Below are 15,306 nucleotides of genomic sequence, written 5' to 3' on the forward strand. Positions count from 1 at the left end.
AGGGGGGGGGTGAAGGGGGGGGGGGGGGGGGGTGGGCAGAGTCTGGGACTTGCTGGGCACACACACCCTGACATGAACAGGCTGCTGGGTGCCCCATTTCACCCCAAGAGGCTGGAGCTGGAGCCAGAGAAGCTGCACTCTGCCCCCATCTCTCTCCCAACACACCCCACTCACCACGTCTGCCCCAGCAAAGCCTCCTCCCCCAACTTCGCTGCTTCCCCGGGCTGCTCAGGAGCCATGCAGCTCCCGGCTCTGCCCCTTCCCTTCCCGATTTCAGGCTGTGTGACTGTGTGACGGGAGCCCACCTCTCCACCTTCTCCCCCCACCTGGCACAGAAGGCCTGGCAGCCCAGCTCCTCCCTGCTCTGTCCAGAGCTGGCGCTACCCTGGACGACTCTGATTAAAACGGCTTCCAGGCTCCTATCTCTGAGTTTCCCCCTCTCCTTTTAAAGATCAATTAAAGCCTCGGCGATGATTCACCTTGCAGTCTGGGACAGTGCCTTTGATGTCTGCTCCAGACATGAGACCTCTGTTTTTCCAGAGACTTCCACCACGGGGTGAGGGTAGCGTCCCTCCCTCGGGCCAGGGCGGACCTGCTTTGCAGAGGTGCCAGCCTCCCAGGCCTTACCCTCTCAGGCTGGGGGTGCCAGGCCCTGACTGGGGGAGGGGGGGTGGAGGGAGGAGGGGAGGGCATAGGGGAAGGGCCCGTGAACACCAGGAATTCTTTCCACAAAGGACAACTGGAAAAGCGATGCATCTCCGCTTCCCTTGGCAGCCAAGGGCCACGGAGGGAGAATGTTTAATATAAAAACATCTGACAAAGTACCTTCGGGATATATTTTCTGCATCAAAGGAGGAGCTCTTGGCAACAGGTGCTCTACCCTGACAAGGAAACTTTCGAGCGCAGCTCCCAATTGTTACAGACACCCGGGGAAAGCGTGCCAGTGGGGACAGGAGGAGGGCGAGCCATGGGGCCCGGCAGACAGATGGTTGTGATTAGGCTGGATGCAACCAAGTGCATTTTCTGGAATTTCAGGTCTCCTCAGAAAACCTGCCGGTTCCCCCAGTGATGCAGGCCACCCGAGGCAGAGTGAGGGGTAGGGGCCATCTGCCTCCAGCTCAGAGGCACACAGCCCTGGATGGGCACAGGGCTCCCCCTCAGCCCAGCAGCCTCCACTCAGAAGCCCATCCACCCACCCACCATCTCACTGATTTACTCATGTATTCATCCAGCAACCATCCGACGAGCAGAGTCTCTCTAGGACCCGGTGACAGTTGTTCATGCCGAATCTCGGGTACCCAGGAACACAAAAGCTCCCACAAAAGAAGACCAAGAATCACTGGAGTACTGTATCTTCCAGGGGGCAGAGAGGGTACCTCGTCAGACCCTGGGGAACCCAACAGGGGCCAGACTGCCTGGGTCTGATCCCAGTTTCACCGCTTTCTAGCTGGGAGACCTCAGGAAGTTACTTAAACTCTCTGAGCCACAGTTCCTTCTCCTTCATAGAGTTCTTGGGAGGATTCAGAAATCTGATTATTAAATGTGTTATGACCTGTCTTTATTTTTATGTGTTCTCTCTGTTTTCTAGATCTCTTTGTCCCAGGCAAAAATCCATTCATTCATTTATTTCTCCCACGATGACCTCCGGCTATTGGCTAGGCCCTGTGCTGGATGCTAGGCAAGGTTCAGAGCCCCTTCAGTACCAAGTATATCCCAGAGGTCCTCTGGGCCCAGTACCCACTACCTCTCGGTTCCAGTCCATTCCTCCAGATTTAGGACAACATCTCTGGATTCATCTTACCCTATTCTCCATCTCTCATGTATTAACCTTCTAGCCACAAATAAACTCACAACACACAGTGCTATTTGCATACCTCTCTGCTTCTGTACAAGCTATTCATTCCTTCTATCCGACAGGCCATCTATATCCTGTTGTCCTCCTGGTGAACTCCTAGTCATCCTACAAAACCCAACTCAGAATCACTTTCTCCTTGAAGCTTTCCCTGAACACCTCATTCCCACCCCAACAGAGTCCCCTGCTCTTGTTTCTGTGCTGGTGCTAAGGCTTGCCCACATCTCCACAGCACTCAGCAAAATCATTCACCATTCTTTGCTTGTTATCTACCTCTCCTCCTAGACTATCAGCTCCTAAAGGGGAAGGTCCTGGCTTTCTTCACTTTGTAGCAGCTGCACTGGCATGCAGTAGGCTCTTACTACATGTTCAGTACACTGACTTGTCACCCCAAAGCCTACGGTCAGAAAACGCACCAGCCCTGGGATCCTTTGTCAGGGACCCTGGAGGATGTAAAAGCTGTGTGATCTCTGGTGAATCAGTCGCCTTCTCTGGGCCTTGGATTGTCATGAGTTAAGTGTACCCTCACTCTAGTCCCCAAGTTTTCATATTCTGGGACCGGGCTGCCAGGGTAGGGGGCAGTACACCAACCCCCCTCCCTCTGCATGGCCTTGTCCCAGGCTGTAGTTTGGCTCTGAGACAATGATGAGAAGCTAAGATGCTGCAGGCCAGAAGCCCCAGCTCTCTGTACAACCCCTCAAGGCCTAGGAGCTGGTACCCTCCACCTGGAACACATAAGCATCAAGGGGCCCCTGAGATCGGTGGCCCAATGGCCCCAATGTACAGCTGAGCAAACTGAGACTAGGGAGTGAGGAGCTTACCTGAGGTCACACCATAGGGTAAAGGGCAAGGCCAAGCCTGGAACCCACGCAAGTGCAGTGCTCACCACCCTACGTGCTTCTTGGCAAACCAAGTTGGCCAGGCCTCCTCCACAAATGCCTGGTCCTCTGTCATTCCTGCCTTTGACCCCCTCACCACCTCTCCTACAGCTCCAAAAAACTAGCCCAGGAAGAGCAGGTCCCCCTGTGAGATACCTGGGAGGTTTTAGGGAGGGAAGAAGGTTTTTTTTTTCTTTTGTTGACCAAAGCTAAAACAAAAACAAAAACACACGGCAGAGATATGATGCAAGGAACCAGAGCAGAGGTGAGTGTGCCCTCTCCCCACCCCCGCCCCAAGAGGAGGCAAGGAGTCTGGGGCTATTTCGGAATTGGAAATGGTAAGCTGGTCCCAAGAGCCCAGCGTTAGTCCTGCAACCCATCCACAAATTTCCAAGCTGGAGCCTGACCCAGTGGGTAGGCAGAGCAGGAGTGGGCCACACCCAAGGCCACCTCTTAACCCAAGGGGACCTACCTAGGTTCAAGGCGAGTAGTGTCAGGGTACTGTCTGCCCCAAACTCCAGGTAAAACGTCCTTCCTGCTCTCCAAAGCCAAATGGAACCCTCTTTTCAGCTAAAACTCAATCCCCCTGCCCTCCCACTCTCTCTTCTAAACCACTCACTCAACACGTGGCACCCCTAGACCCACAGGCTCTGAGCACTGTCACATGTTGGGACTGAGCACAGTCATGTGACGGCAATGTTATCCGGGACCTGCCTGTCACCCAGGTGCGATCAGTTGGTAAAAATTCACCAAGCTAGACACTTACCTGTGTACTCTGTATATTATAGCAGAAAGTTTTTTATTACCCAGGCCTTCACCTCCTCATGCCTCGTCTCCCACTAACGTCAGGTACCTTGCTTCCCAACCCCTCTACCCTCCTTTGGTTTCTCAATATCAGGCTGTTTTCACACTTCCAGGCCTCTGCACTTGCTTTCCTTCTACGTGGACCGCATCTCCCGCCCCCCAAACCTTGCCTCTTTGGTAGATTCCTATTCTTTCTATAATACCCAATTGGATATCACCTCCTCCAGGGAGTCTTCCTGGGTCAACTCCCCACCATACCAAGAGTCAGTCACTAAGCCCTTCTTTCTCTTTATTGCCTCTTATTCCACTTCTCATTATTACTATTTGTGTCTTCACCTGTCTGTGAGTACCTTGAGGGCAGAGATGATGTAATTTTTATCTCTGTGCTTCCAGCCCAAGCACAGTGCCTGGCACACCATAATGGCCACACCTACCACATGTGTGCCAAGCCTTGGCTGATTCACTTGGCATCATTTCACTCTCACCATAAGGTGACACATTGTTATTTTCATCCTCATTTTACACGTGAGAAAACCAAGGGTGGGAGTGGTTAAGCGGCTGCCCCAAAGCCCCACAACTAGGAAATGGCAGAGCCGGGACTTGAACCCAGGGCCCAAAGGTGCACAGCCCATGCTCTTCGGCCCACCTTGCTAGAGAGGCTCAGCACACACTGAGGGAGCTGAATTGAGGACCCCGGAGAATGAGGAGCTCTAGGGTCGTTCTGGACCAGGGCCTCTGAGGCGAGCAAGCTTGGGTCCTAGAATCGGGAAGCAGCAGGAAATGATACTGCGCTAACTCACTCCTCTCCTGGCTTCTGTGAGCACTGACACACATCAGACAGCACTGACCACAAAGGGGAACCTCTTCGGGGACCACTGAGAGGAAAGGTGGCAGGTGGGTGGGCAGCATGGACCCATCCATCTAGGTTATGGCCTGGCTCCACCTCCTATGCTTGCTGTGCGGCCCTCAGACGCTCTCCTAACCTCTCTGAGCCTCTGTTCCCAAACTCTGCCAATCTACAGAATGCACGAATCCTGGAGAATGATCTGTGCCCTTGAGGAGCTTAGAGTTTGGCTGGTGGAGGAAAGATACCCACATCCAGCTGAGCCCCCAACTCTCCACACTGTCCTGAGTAGCTCCTTTTCTTCCCGGGCCTTCTCTTCAAAGTGAGGGGCTCGCCCTCACTGACACTCTAAAGAAAGCGGCATGCTCCAAGGACTGAGATACTGGTACACACAACCAAAGTCAGACAAAGGGACTGTCTGGTCCCCATGACAGGCAGCTTACACCATGTCTTGCATACAGTGGGTGCTTAATAAAGCACTCGAACGGTTATCCAATAGGCACTAGAATAGGATACTAGAGGGGAGTTACTGGTTCCTACAGAAGTCTGCCCAGTGCTCTACGCTCCAGCCCCACAGCACTGGAGTCAGACAGGCCTGGCTTCTAAACACAGCCCATCACCTTGGGCCCTGCTCAACTCCCAGAGCTCACTCAGCACCCAGCACTGAGCCTGGCCTAGCTCCTCCTACCTCATCCAGGGCAAAAAGCTCCTTGCGTCACGCTCATTCTCTTCTAGCCTGGAGCCAAGAGAACCCAGCCCTCAGAGAGGTCGTTCCCATGTGGCCCTTGATCCTGCAATTTCTTTGAATTATTGCATATCCTGCCTTTAATTTGCCAAGCAGAGTTGCCCACCGGCCACTCACACCTTAGTATGAATTTAACCAGCTAATCTTGCTTTCCTCTGCAAACTAGATCGAAATAAAGGGAATGGGGGGGGGCGGTTGGAGATGTTGCAGAGAGGAAGAGGATGCCCCTTAGACAGTCAAGGGGCAGCAGTTAGGCAAGGAAACCAGAGTGTCGAGGACCTGAAGTGAAGGCACCCCAAAAGGGGACTTCTAGGCTTTCAAGTCCCACTGAAGACTCCAGGTGTAAGGGTCTTTACTTAGTGGAAGCTCCATGTTCTGGCCCCCTACTGGGTGATCTTGGTGAAGTCACTTGCCACCCTGAGCTTCAGTTTTCTTGTCTGTTTAGTGGAGATCACGTATCGACATTTGGAGCCGACGCAGAGATCAGATGAGAGGGTGTCAAGCGTTCAGCAGAAGGCTGAAACAAGACAGTCTCCTGTCCTGCTGCCCCCCACCCTGCCCACCGATGCATCCTCAACTGCCCTGGCTGTGACTAAGCCTCAGAATCCCCCCATTTCCCCTAACGTGGCCTCAGCAACAGGACGGGAAAGTGAAGCAGAGACCTTGGCGCTGGATAAAAATAGCCAGCCTCAGGTCAGGTGCTGGGATTGTCACTGTACAAGACAAACAAGGGCAGCCTCCGTCCCGGAGCTGCAGACACCCTGCTCCGGCAACACCCATCCCAAGACGCTGAGAGAGGCCAGGCTCTCAGGGACAGCGCCGCCCACCCCCCACCCCCCAGGATGCAGGGGCACAGAGGGGGCTGCGGGTGGTCTCCGGGTGGTGGGCAAGCTTCACCCGGTGGGGACACGGAGAGGCACAGGGCCCTGTGCCTCTAGCCAGGCCCCAGCCCTGTCCCTAGTACTTCAATCAGGACAGGCTGTCCCGGGCCTCCTTTTGATCCCTCCACCTTGCCAGGTGTGGCTCAGGGAGAAGGATGGGTGGGGATCCTTGCTGTGGAAGGCTGCGCAGTCACACCGCTCAGTCTCCCGCCCCAAGCCTGCCACTTACAGTTTGGGAATCTGGGCAGCTGGCCTGGCCATGAGCCTCGGTTTCCTCACCTCTGAAACAGGGGGAATCAAATGCGTCTCACTGGGTTGTGATAAGGAGTCAGCAAGATGAAGAAGGACCAGCAGTCAGCAAAGTGCTAAGTAGTGAATGTCAACGTTAGATAAATGTCAGCATCAGCATCCAACGCCTGGTCTGTCCCCACGCATTCTACCTGCCTGCGCTCCTCAGCTTTCTGACCTCACCTCCCGCCCTGCCTCCCATCTTTGCAGGATGAGTCTTGCTTCACCATCCACTGAGACCCCCTCTGGGCCTTCTTCTCACCCTGCAGGGCCTCCCTCCCTGAGCCTGTCCTCCAAGGTGACAGCCACCCAGAGCCCTAGCTCTACACGCATCCAGGAGGCAGGGGCAGGGCCCACCCATCGGTCCTGGGATCCCCACGGCACAAGTAGGCTACAAACGCTGCACTGTGCGCCCGCAGAGTGGGAGGAGACCCACGCCGTCCCTGGGAGGGGCCCGGATAACTACAATGGGGAACGCCTACCGAGACCACCTGCAACCCAGACCGATCAACCCCCAAAAGGAAATCCCAAACTTCCTCCCCAGTTCCTTCGGTCCCTGAGAATCCCAAGGCAATGGATGTCAGGTTTCCTCATGAGAGCCATGCAATCCTCATCCACGGTAAAGAGCATCACATCAGGGCCTTCTCACCAGTCAGCACCAAAGGTCGCTCTGGGATAGCTGCGTGGGAATCCCAAACACAGGCCCACTGGGCCCCAAAGGCAGCCCAACCTAATGGCCTCAGGGTCTCCGGAGACCTTCCAGCCTCCAGAGGGTGCTCTCCCCTGGGAACCGGATGTAGGGAGGGGCCTCCTGCAGGTGCTCTGGGGTCTGCTCTCTCCAGCCTGTGTCACACACCAGGCCAGCTCTGGGATGACAGAGATCAAAAGAGATCACATCTGAGGACACACCATGAACCCGTAAGACACCTCCACACACAGCAGTTTCCGTCATTAACAAGGAGGGGAAGAGATGATGAAAAACTACCCATCTGTCCACACAACCAATGCCAGCGCAACCCATCTAAGTTAAGTACACTCTGACGGTTGGCAGGGACGTGGAATCTCGCATTCAGAAATACTTTTAAGCCTCTTGCTTCAAAATTATATGTGGCTTCCAACCACGTAGGCACAGAGGAAGAAGAATGGATTAAAACGTCCACTTCTTGCGTTCATCTGGTCGGGTCTTTCAGGGAAAGACATTTTAACAAGTAAGGCCAAAAGGCGGGGATGAAAACAAAGTGGGCCAATGAGAGGGGCCACCAGAGACCAGAAGGCAAGTGGGACCCAGAAGACCTAGACCCCAGTACCAGCTGCGCCATAAGCTCTACTGTACCCCTGGGCAAGTCACTTCCTGCTCTGGTTTCTAGTTTCTCTATCTTCGAAACAGACGTACTCTTGTGGTCTCCCACGGCTGTGATGGAACATGGAACGGATGGGGAAGGGCTCTGGACACGGGGACTGGACAGGCAGCCCTGAGCAGCCAACACTGTGACACCCGTAGAGGCGTGGGGAGAGTACGGCAGGAATGACAGAGCTTCGTGAGAAATAAGTTCACTGGAGGTACATCCAGCCCTTGCAGAGAAGTGGGGGACAGAACAGTGGTCAGAAGCATAGTGACATAGTGGCAAATGGCTCTGCTCCTACGTGATCCTGGGCAAGTCACTTTACTGCTGTTCTGAGATGATGATTCTAAAGGGGCCCGAGTAGAGGATGTGGCCCAAAGTAAACACTCAATAGAGAGCTACAATGACTGTTGTTGCCATTATGACAGGGTGTGGGGTCCGGGGTGGACGGCTCAGATGCGGGCAAACACAGGCCTTCTCAAAGAGATCCAGCCATGCCTGCTGGGGAAGCATCTCCCGCCCGAGGGGCTGTCACCCAACGCAGCACAGAGCCAGGCCACAAGCCCCAGCTGTCCCCACAGCGCACCCTACCCACCATGCTCCCAAAAGGCCACACAGACCTCGGCATTTGAGCCCCTCCTGGCCCTCGAGCCCCTCCTGGCCCTCGAAGCCCCCGGGTCACCACCAACATGTCATTTCTCAAGGAAAGCTTGATTTAAGTGTTCCCCAGAATGTGAGGGTCCCTATGGCCAAGTCTTAAATGTGGGAAGTAGGGGAGGCTCCAAATCAGGGTTCTCTCTGCTTCCTAGCCCAGCACCCAGTGCTCAGGGAGAGACACGGAAACCACCAGCCTCTGGAAAACTCCTCGCTTGCTAGACTCTTCCCCATGATCGTTCTACCCACTCCATTTCCCCCTCTTCTGACCCTGCGCATCGGTCCTTCACCAGAGCAGGGACAGAAGGAGAAACCCAAGAAGACAAATGTAAACAAACACGTCCATTTTGCTGCCTCTCAGCCAGCTTGGGGAGAGGACCCCTCGCAAAATCGGGATGGAGAACTGGGCTGGGTTTTTATCATGTCCACGAGAGAAAACTGGTCAGAGCATGGATTGCCAGGCACTTGAAAAGTTCTCATCCTTAGGCCTCATGCATATAGATTGTTCTTAACCCCAAGAACACCTGTGATGAAGACCCTGGCAGTCTTCTCCTCGAGGGGTGGGAGGCCCAGGGAAAAGAAAAGGAGGGGGGACATCAACAAGACCTCCGTCAGGCCCCTGCCACTTGTCCCCCTCCTATAAAGTTCAACACAATGGCAACATACAGGGAAAAAAAATGCCAACCTGAGAATTCACCCGGAGCCGTGATGAGGGAGTTGGTGGCCTCCGTTTCAGTGTAAGACAATGTGGAATCAGATAGATCTACAGGAGGAAAGAGAAAGAGAACTTAAGTTGGCTGTGGGGTGTTCCTCTCTTCTTTCTCAAGGCAGTATGTCCCCCACAACTTTCTTCTGCCACTCCCCGCCCCACGATCGCACGAGACCAGGCCAGCCAACCCTGGAACCCTTCTGGAAAATGCTGGCTGCTGCAGCCCTGGCACCTGAAAAAGTTTCAATTGCTCTGGCCACAGAAATAACCCAAGTTCAGGGGACCGAGCAAGTAGTAACTTGGAGCCTTCTTGAGTAAGGTTAAATTAAGCCCCTAAACAATTCATAGCTGCTGTACTTAATTACAACCATTAAAATTCTTGAAGTTGTTCCTTCTTGCTTCCTTCCTTCCTTCCTTCCTCCCTCTGGAGCTGGGGAAACTCTGTTTTAACAAGTTACCAGCCATCCTCACTCTGTCCCGCTTACACCCCTCTAATTAAGGGCTCAAGCATTTGCTCCCAGATTAACTTTTTTCTCTCTCCCCTCCCCTACCCTCACATCCAAACCCACTCCCAGAGCAACTTTCAATGTCTAGACTATTTTTTTCTTTTCTCTTTTTTTTCAAGGCGTTCATTGTTGTTTAAATAGTTTTAAGTACCTCACATGGCGTGCGCTATTTGCTTTCCCCTGTCCGCAGTGCACTTAGATGGGGAAGGGAAATTCTTTTGCACGTTTTCTCTTGAACGCTGAGCTATTAGTGGGACAAGCGGATGCCTTGGGGGGCAGGCCGACTTGGAAAGTTTTTCCTGGGCCTCTGCCTCTGCTACCAGTAACGGGGTGCTGTCCCCGTTAAGGGACAGGTCTGTCCAGGAGATGGAAGGCATGTTCTTTCTGTGAGGCTTGTAGTATCTTTCATCTTCTCACCCAGCACAACCCAGATGTGGCTCGGCTGGTCCCACCTGGCTCAGGAAAGCCACTCCAAGCTGGGGAATCCTGGCACAAAAACCGTTAGCCTAGGCCCTAGCTAGCTAGAATTCCATTCGATCCTGTAGGAATTTTTTCCTTCTACCACGTGGCTTGGGGAGCGGGAAGATGAAACCTTAAACAATTTGGCCTTTTTCTTTCTTTTTCTTTCTCGTCTCCCACTTGCCAGATGCTGACTGGGTGTTCTGGGTTTTATTCTGTTTTTTTTGGTTTTATGTGATCGCAGTGGCTTAGAAGTGAAATGACTTTTTGTTTATGAAAAACTAACAATGCAAGGAAAAGAAAATAATACAAAAAATAACTCGGACTATTTATCGGGGCCTGAAAAAGTTATCTGCTGGTCAAATGTGTTTAGAGGAAAATAGGGACAGAAGATAATAACCTCAATGCTTAAGTGGGAACCTCTTTGCTTTTCAGACCTAATCTTCCCCAAGTGTTCAGGCCCCAAGTCTTACTGCCACTTATTGTTTGAAGTAGCAACACCCCAGGCCGAACCCTGTTTCTTAGTGAACCGCTGTGGAGCCAACACAGACAGCTTTATGAACGTTCCAGGAGTGGGGGCGATGGGTGTTTTCCATCCTTCGCAGCTATAAGTCCCTGCCATGCACTCTCCAAACGTTCACGTCTAGTGCTTCTAGTGAGGCCCTACGAGGCTGCTGTAGAAAAAGAACACTCCAACCTTGGTCACTGCTCGAGCCCCAAGGAAGAACCTCATCTGGAAGCCGGAGCCCCGGGTTCGAGTCCCACTTCCGCTCTTACTCAGCAAAATCAGGGGTCACCAGCTTTGCCTGCAAAGGGCCCCGTAGTGAATATTTTCAGCTTTGTGAGCTCTACAATCTCCATCGCAACTATCCACCTCTGCTCCTGTCCTGCGGAAGCGGCCGCAGACAATACAGCTGGGTTCCAGCAGAACTTTGTTACGGACTCTGAAATTTGAATTTCACATGTCACAAAAGACATGCTTCTGCTTTTGGTGGTTTTTTTTTTTTTTTCTTAACCGTTTTAAAAAGTAAAAACCACTCTTAGCCCAAGAGCCACACAAAAACAAATGGTGGCCTGTCGTTTTTGGACCCTTGAGCTGTATGACCACCAGCAAGTGTCACTTCCTCTTTCTCCGTCGCAGTTGTCCCATTTGTAAAATAACCGGGACACCTGCTGATTTCCAAATGGTCACTTTGCCCCGCTGGATGGAGTCCTGATTTCTGTGGCTTTATCACCGGCTGACCCACGATTCCTTGGGGCAATGATCCTTGACATTCAAGCTCAGGTGCTACATTTACTAAGAATGTTTGAGGGTTTTCCTTTTCCTCTACTAGAATGAGGGATCTTCTAAGCGACTAGTGCAATTATGTTAACTTAAAAAATGCTGGGCTTCCCTGGTGGCACAGTGGTTGAGAGTCCGCCTGCCGATGCAGGAGACACGGATTCGTGGCCTGGTCCGGGAAGATCCCGCATGCCGCGGAGCGGCTGGGCCCGTGAGCCATGGCCGCTGAGCCTGCGCGTCCGGAGCCTGTGCTCCGCAACGGGAGAGGCCACAACAGTGAGAGGCCCGCGTACCGCAAAAAAGAAAAAAAAAAAAGAAAAATGCTGAGACGGGCCTGGAAGGGAAGGATGGGGAACCGCTGAGCTGAACAGGGGCTGCTCTGGGTTTCCGCCTCAGCCCCACTGCTCATCAGCTGGGCGGTTCTCCCTGACCTTCGGCCTGATTCCTTGTCTACAAAGTGACAGGGTCCCACCAGATGATCGCTCCAGTTCCCCAGAGAACTAAATGAAGCTCCTCCATCCACGGTGTGACCATACTTCAAGAAAAACAATGAGGAAGTTGCCATCGTTAAGCCACTGACTCATACACCGTCATGGGACAGCCTCTGTCTTCCTAGACTGAGAAGGACAAACTCCTGAAGGGACCCGGTGGGCACTCCTGTCTCCACAGGGCGGCCTGAAAGGAAAACTGGACTGGATGCCTCAGAGTTTATGACACTTAGAAGTGACCTCCCAGATGATGCTGACACACGCTACCGGGAAGAGGCCTTTACCAAAAACAAAACAAAACCCACTTTTTGTGGTCACTGGTGGAATGTGTCAGCATCAGTGCCACGCCATCTGACATTTAAAGCTCGAGTCCCACGGCAGCTACCCACAGTAGTCCCACGGTCACAAAGTCACTCTCCCGGTACTATTCAGGCCATACTCACCCCACCACTGGGATTCTCCACTGGAGGAACCAGGAGGGCCAGGAAATGAGCCGTTTCTACTTTTAAAACCACATGCATCTACCCCAGCGTACGGGCTGCTCATTCAGCCCCAAGGCTTTACAGAAAACACGTTCTACCTCTGAATGGGCCCTGCCAACAATGACACTACCACTGAGGGGTACCCTCCATGCCAGGGGCTTGGTGTACCAAGACACTTGCTTTCTAAACGTTCCAGCTGTTGTTTCTGCCCAGGTGAACTTCTCGGCTTAAAAGAGGGGGGGGGGAACATACAGCTCATCTCAACAGTGATCGTGCTCAGCCTATCTGTCACAGTGCTAATTAACACACACCAAAGGAGAACCACGTAAGGCTGGGAGGGAAGGAGAGGAAAAGAAACAGAAACATCAACCCACCAGCATCAACAAGATGTTGAAGCTGAAACCCATTCGTCTCCCACAGGCCCATGGTTAAAGGTCACAGAGAGGTTAATGATGAGCGAGGAATTTCAAGACGTAAATAGCTCGCTGCAAAGGCACTGCAAAGGCTGGGTCGGCTCTGGCCCAACTGGGGTTGTGTTTGTAAAACTTCACCCATCCCATTTCAAAGGCAACCAGGCTGGTGATCCCTCCCTCCCCTCCTTCTCTGGCCCTTCAGCACTGAGGCAGGGCCCTGTGGGAGCCTGGGAAGGAGGCACCTCCCCAAAGGTCAGAAGGAGGACACACTTACCCAGTGGCTTGTACTCGTCGCGAGGAGACAGCCGAGAGTAGGGGGGTGGTGGTGATTCTGGAAGACAGGAGACAACATGTCACTGCTGGGATGGGAGAGTTCACACATGGGGGTTCTACATGCTTTTGATTATTGGTTTCCTCAAATAATAAACCCAGCTCCCAGGAACCCAGCACCTCTGCTGCCCCAGTCCCCTGGAACAGCACTGGCCAACAGGGAAAGCCACAAACTTGGGGTACAGACCTGGGCTCAATCCCTGCTCTGTCACCTTTGGCTGTGTGACCTCAGGCAAGTTACCTCACCTCTCTGAGCTTGTTTCCTCAGCTCTAAAATGGAGACAATAATCATAGCGACCTCCCAGGTTTGCCAGGAGGGCAAAAGGAAATAATGTATGTAAAATGCTCAGTACAGCTCTTGGTATTGAAGAAAACTACCTCCACAAACAGTAACTATTATTATTATAATGAGAGAAACAGGGGTACAGGGAAAGTCAAAGCTAAGGTGGCCTGTTAAAATACAGGATGCTTGGTTAAAGTTGAATTTTGGATATACATGGCATAAACTTTTAGCATAAGTATGTCCCTTGCAATATCTGGGACATACTTATACTAAAATATTATGTGTTGTTTACCTGAAATTCAAACTTAACAGGGCATTCTGTAATTTTCTTTGCTAAGTTTGGCAACTCTAGTCAGAACTGACTGACTGCAGAGGCCCACACAGACACAGGAGCTCCCTTTCAAACAAACTACATTAGAGCAAATGACCTTCAGGGCAAGGAGGAGGACATGACTGGTTGGAACCCAGGAAGCCAAATCCAGCTCCCCCGATGGGAGACCTTAAACCAGTCACTGCCAGCTCTTGGCCTCAGTCTCCCCCTCTGTAAAGAGAAGGGGCGGTACACACAATCTCCGTGGCCTTCCAGATCAGACCCTCTGCGATTCTTTATTGTCTATGGTATTTTTCTTTGGGTTTCCTTTCATTTGCCTAAAATACTTGTCCTTAAAAACATATACTTTGTCTTCAGAAGAATTCCTCAGGCCTCTTGCTTTCTGGGAAGTAACAATTTGCTTAACTAAGTAACAATTTGCACGAATGAAATGACCCTTCATTTTCCTTAAAAGAAACGAAAGGCCATCAAATCGCAAACTAAAACAAACTCTCAGTGGTAGTAAAGTGGTAATAACTATTATCAGGCAGGTATCAGGAATGACACAAGGGGTAATAAGTGTTTTTCACGATTATAATAAGGCACAATTAGTCGCAGGAGCAGGCGGCTTCACCTCTTCCCCACCCCGGCTTTTCCAGCTAGAAATGACTTCAACAAAGTGAAGGCGCTGCAGTCTAGAAACAGGGAGTCTTTTGTGGACTGGAGTTATAGGGAGAAGGAAAATGAATCATGGATTAGCCACTGGGGGCGAAGCAAACATTTGCTGAATGTGTACCCTGTGTCTCTCTCTGTGCTGGGACCTTTCAATTTCATTCATTGTATTTTATTCTTTTGGACCTTAGGTACACAGTGGTTAATCATGCTCATTGGGTGCCTATTTTCATTTCCTCCTTTCTTAAAAATTAATAAGATGACCATTATCATTCCCATTTCACAGATGAGAAGACTGACCTGCCCACTGTTCCCCAGCCAATCGTGGTGGAGCTGGGATTTGAGCCCAGGCCTGACTCTGCTCTACAACCCAATGAGACAGGCAGTCAAGAGGCACCCTATCTTCTACCCCTTCATCCCAGCTGGGTCTGGTACATCATATGCACAGAAAAGTGTTCAGTAAACAGATGTGGACAAAGACAATGGTGACAAGGATAATGGTAAAGTTGGGGGCATCGGTGGACGAAAGTGTGGAGAAAGAGGACCTATGGGGCCAAAAGGGTGACCCAAAGGAGACCTCAAACAAGACTCAAGGAGGGGGGCTATTTGCCTCCACCAGTCTTGGAGGGGCTAGAGACCAGACTGTCAGGACAAGAGGCAAAATACAGGTAGGGCTAGCGCTCCACAGGGAAAGAGAATTGAAGCCAGTGCTCCCACTGTACAGAGGAGAAGACTGAGGCCTGAAGAGTAGAAGTGACTCCTTGAGGGCCAGACAGGGAGCTGGTGTAGAGGCAGAACCAGAGGCCAGGTATCCTGACCCCCAGCCTCATGTCCTTTCCACTACTCCACTAACTTATCAGAAGGTCTGCAACTCCTGTGTCCGGGTTCCTCTTGCAAACATCTAATTGGCTGAGGCCCAGTCCATACATAGTAGGGAGCTCTGGACATCTGCCCCCAGATCTGTCCCCCAAAGTGAAACCTGGCAGCTATGGGCTGTGGAAGCTGGAGTCAAGCCACTGTAATCAACCCCAGCATCTCTGCCTGGGGCTGCTTACCTGGGACCTGTAAAGGGGGGGGGGGGGG

General features: G+C 52.2%; 1 protein-coding gene across 1 annotated transcript in view; it reads right to left on the reverse strand.

The window, feature by feature from the left end:
- The window catches only part of SMAD6 (SMAD family member 6), a 75,524-nt gene that overhangs the window by 53,506 nt on the left and 6,712 nt on the right, over positions 1–15,306 (reverse strand). Inside the window, 2 exon segments of the mRNA XM_024735140.1 lie at positions 8,975–9,052; positions 12,903–12,959. Coding sequence (XP_024590908.1) covers positions 8,975–9,052; positions 12,903–12,959 — 135 coding nt within the window.

The sequence above is a fragment of the Neophocaena asiaeorientalis genome, unplaced genomic scaffold, assembly GCF_003031525.2.
Source record: "Neophocaena asiaeorientalis asiaeorientalis breed wild unplaced genomic scaffold, Neophocaena_asiaeorientalis_V1.1 scaffold264, whole genome shotgun sequence".
NCBI classification, from domain to species: Eukaryota; Metazoa; Chordata; class Mammalia; order Artiodactyla; family Phocoenidae; genus Neophocaena; species Neophocaena asiaeorientalis.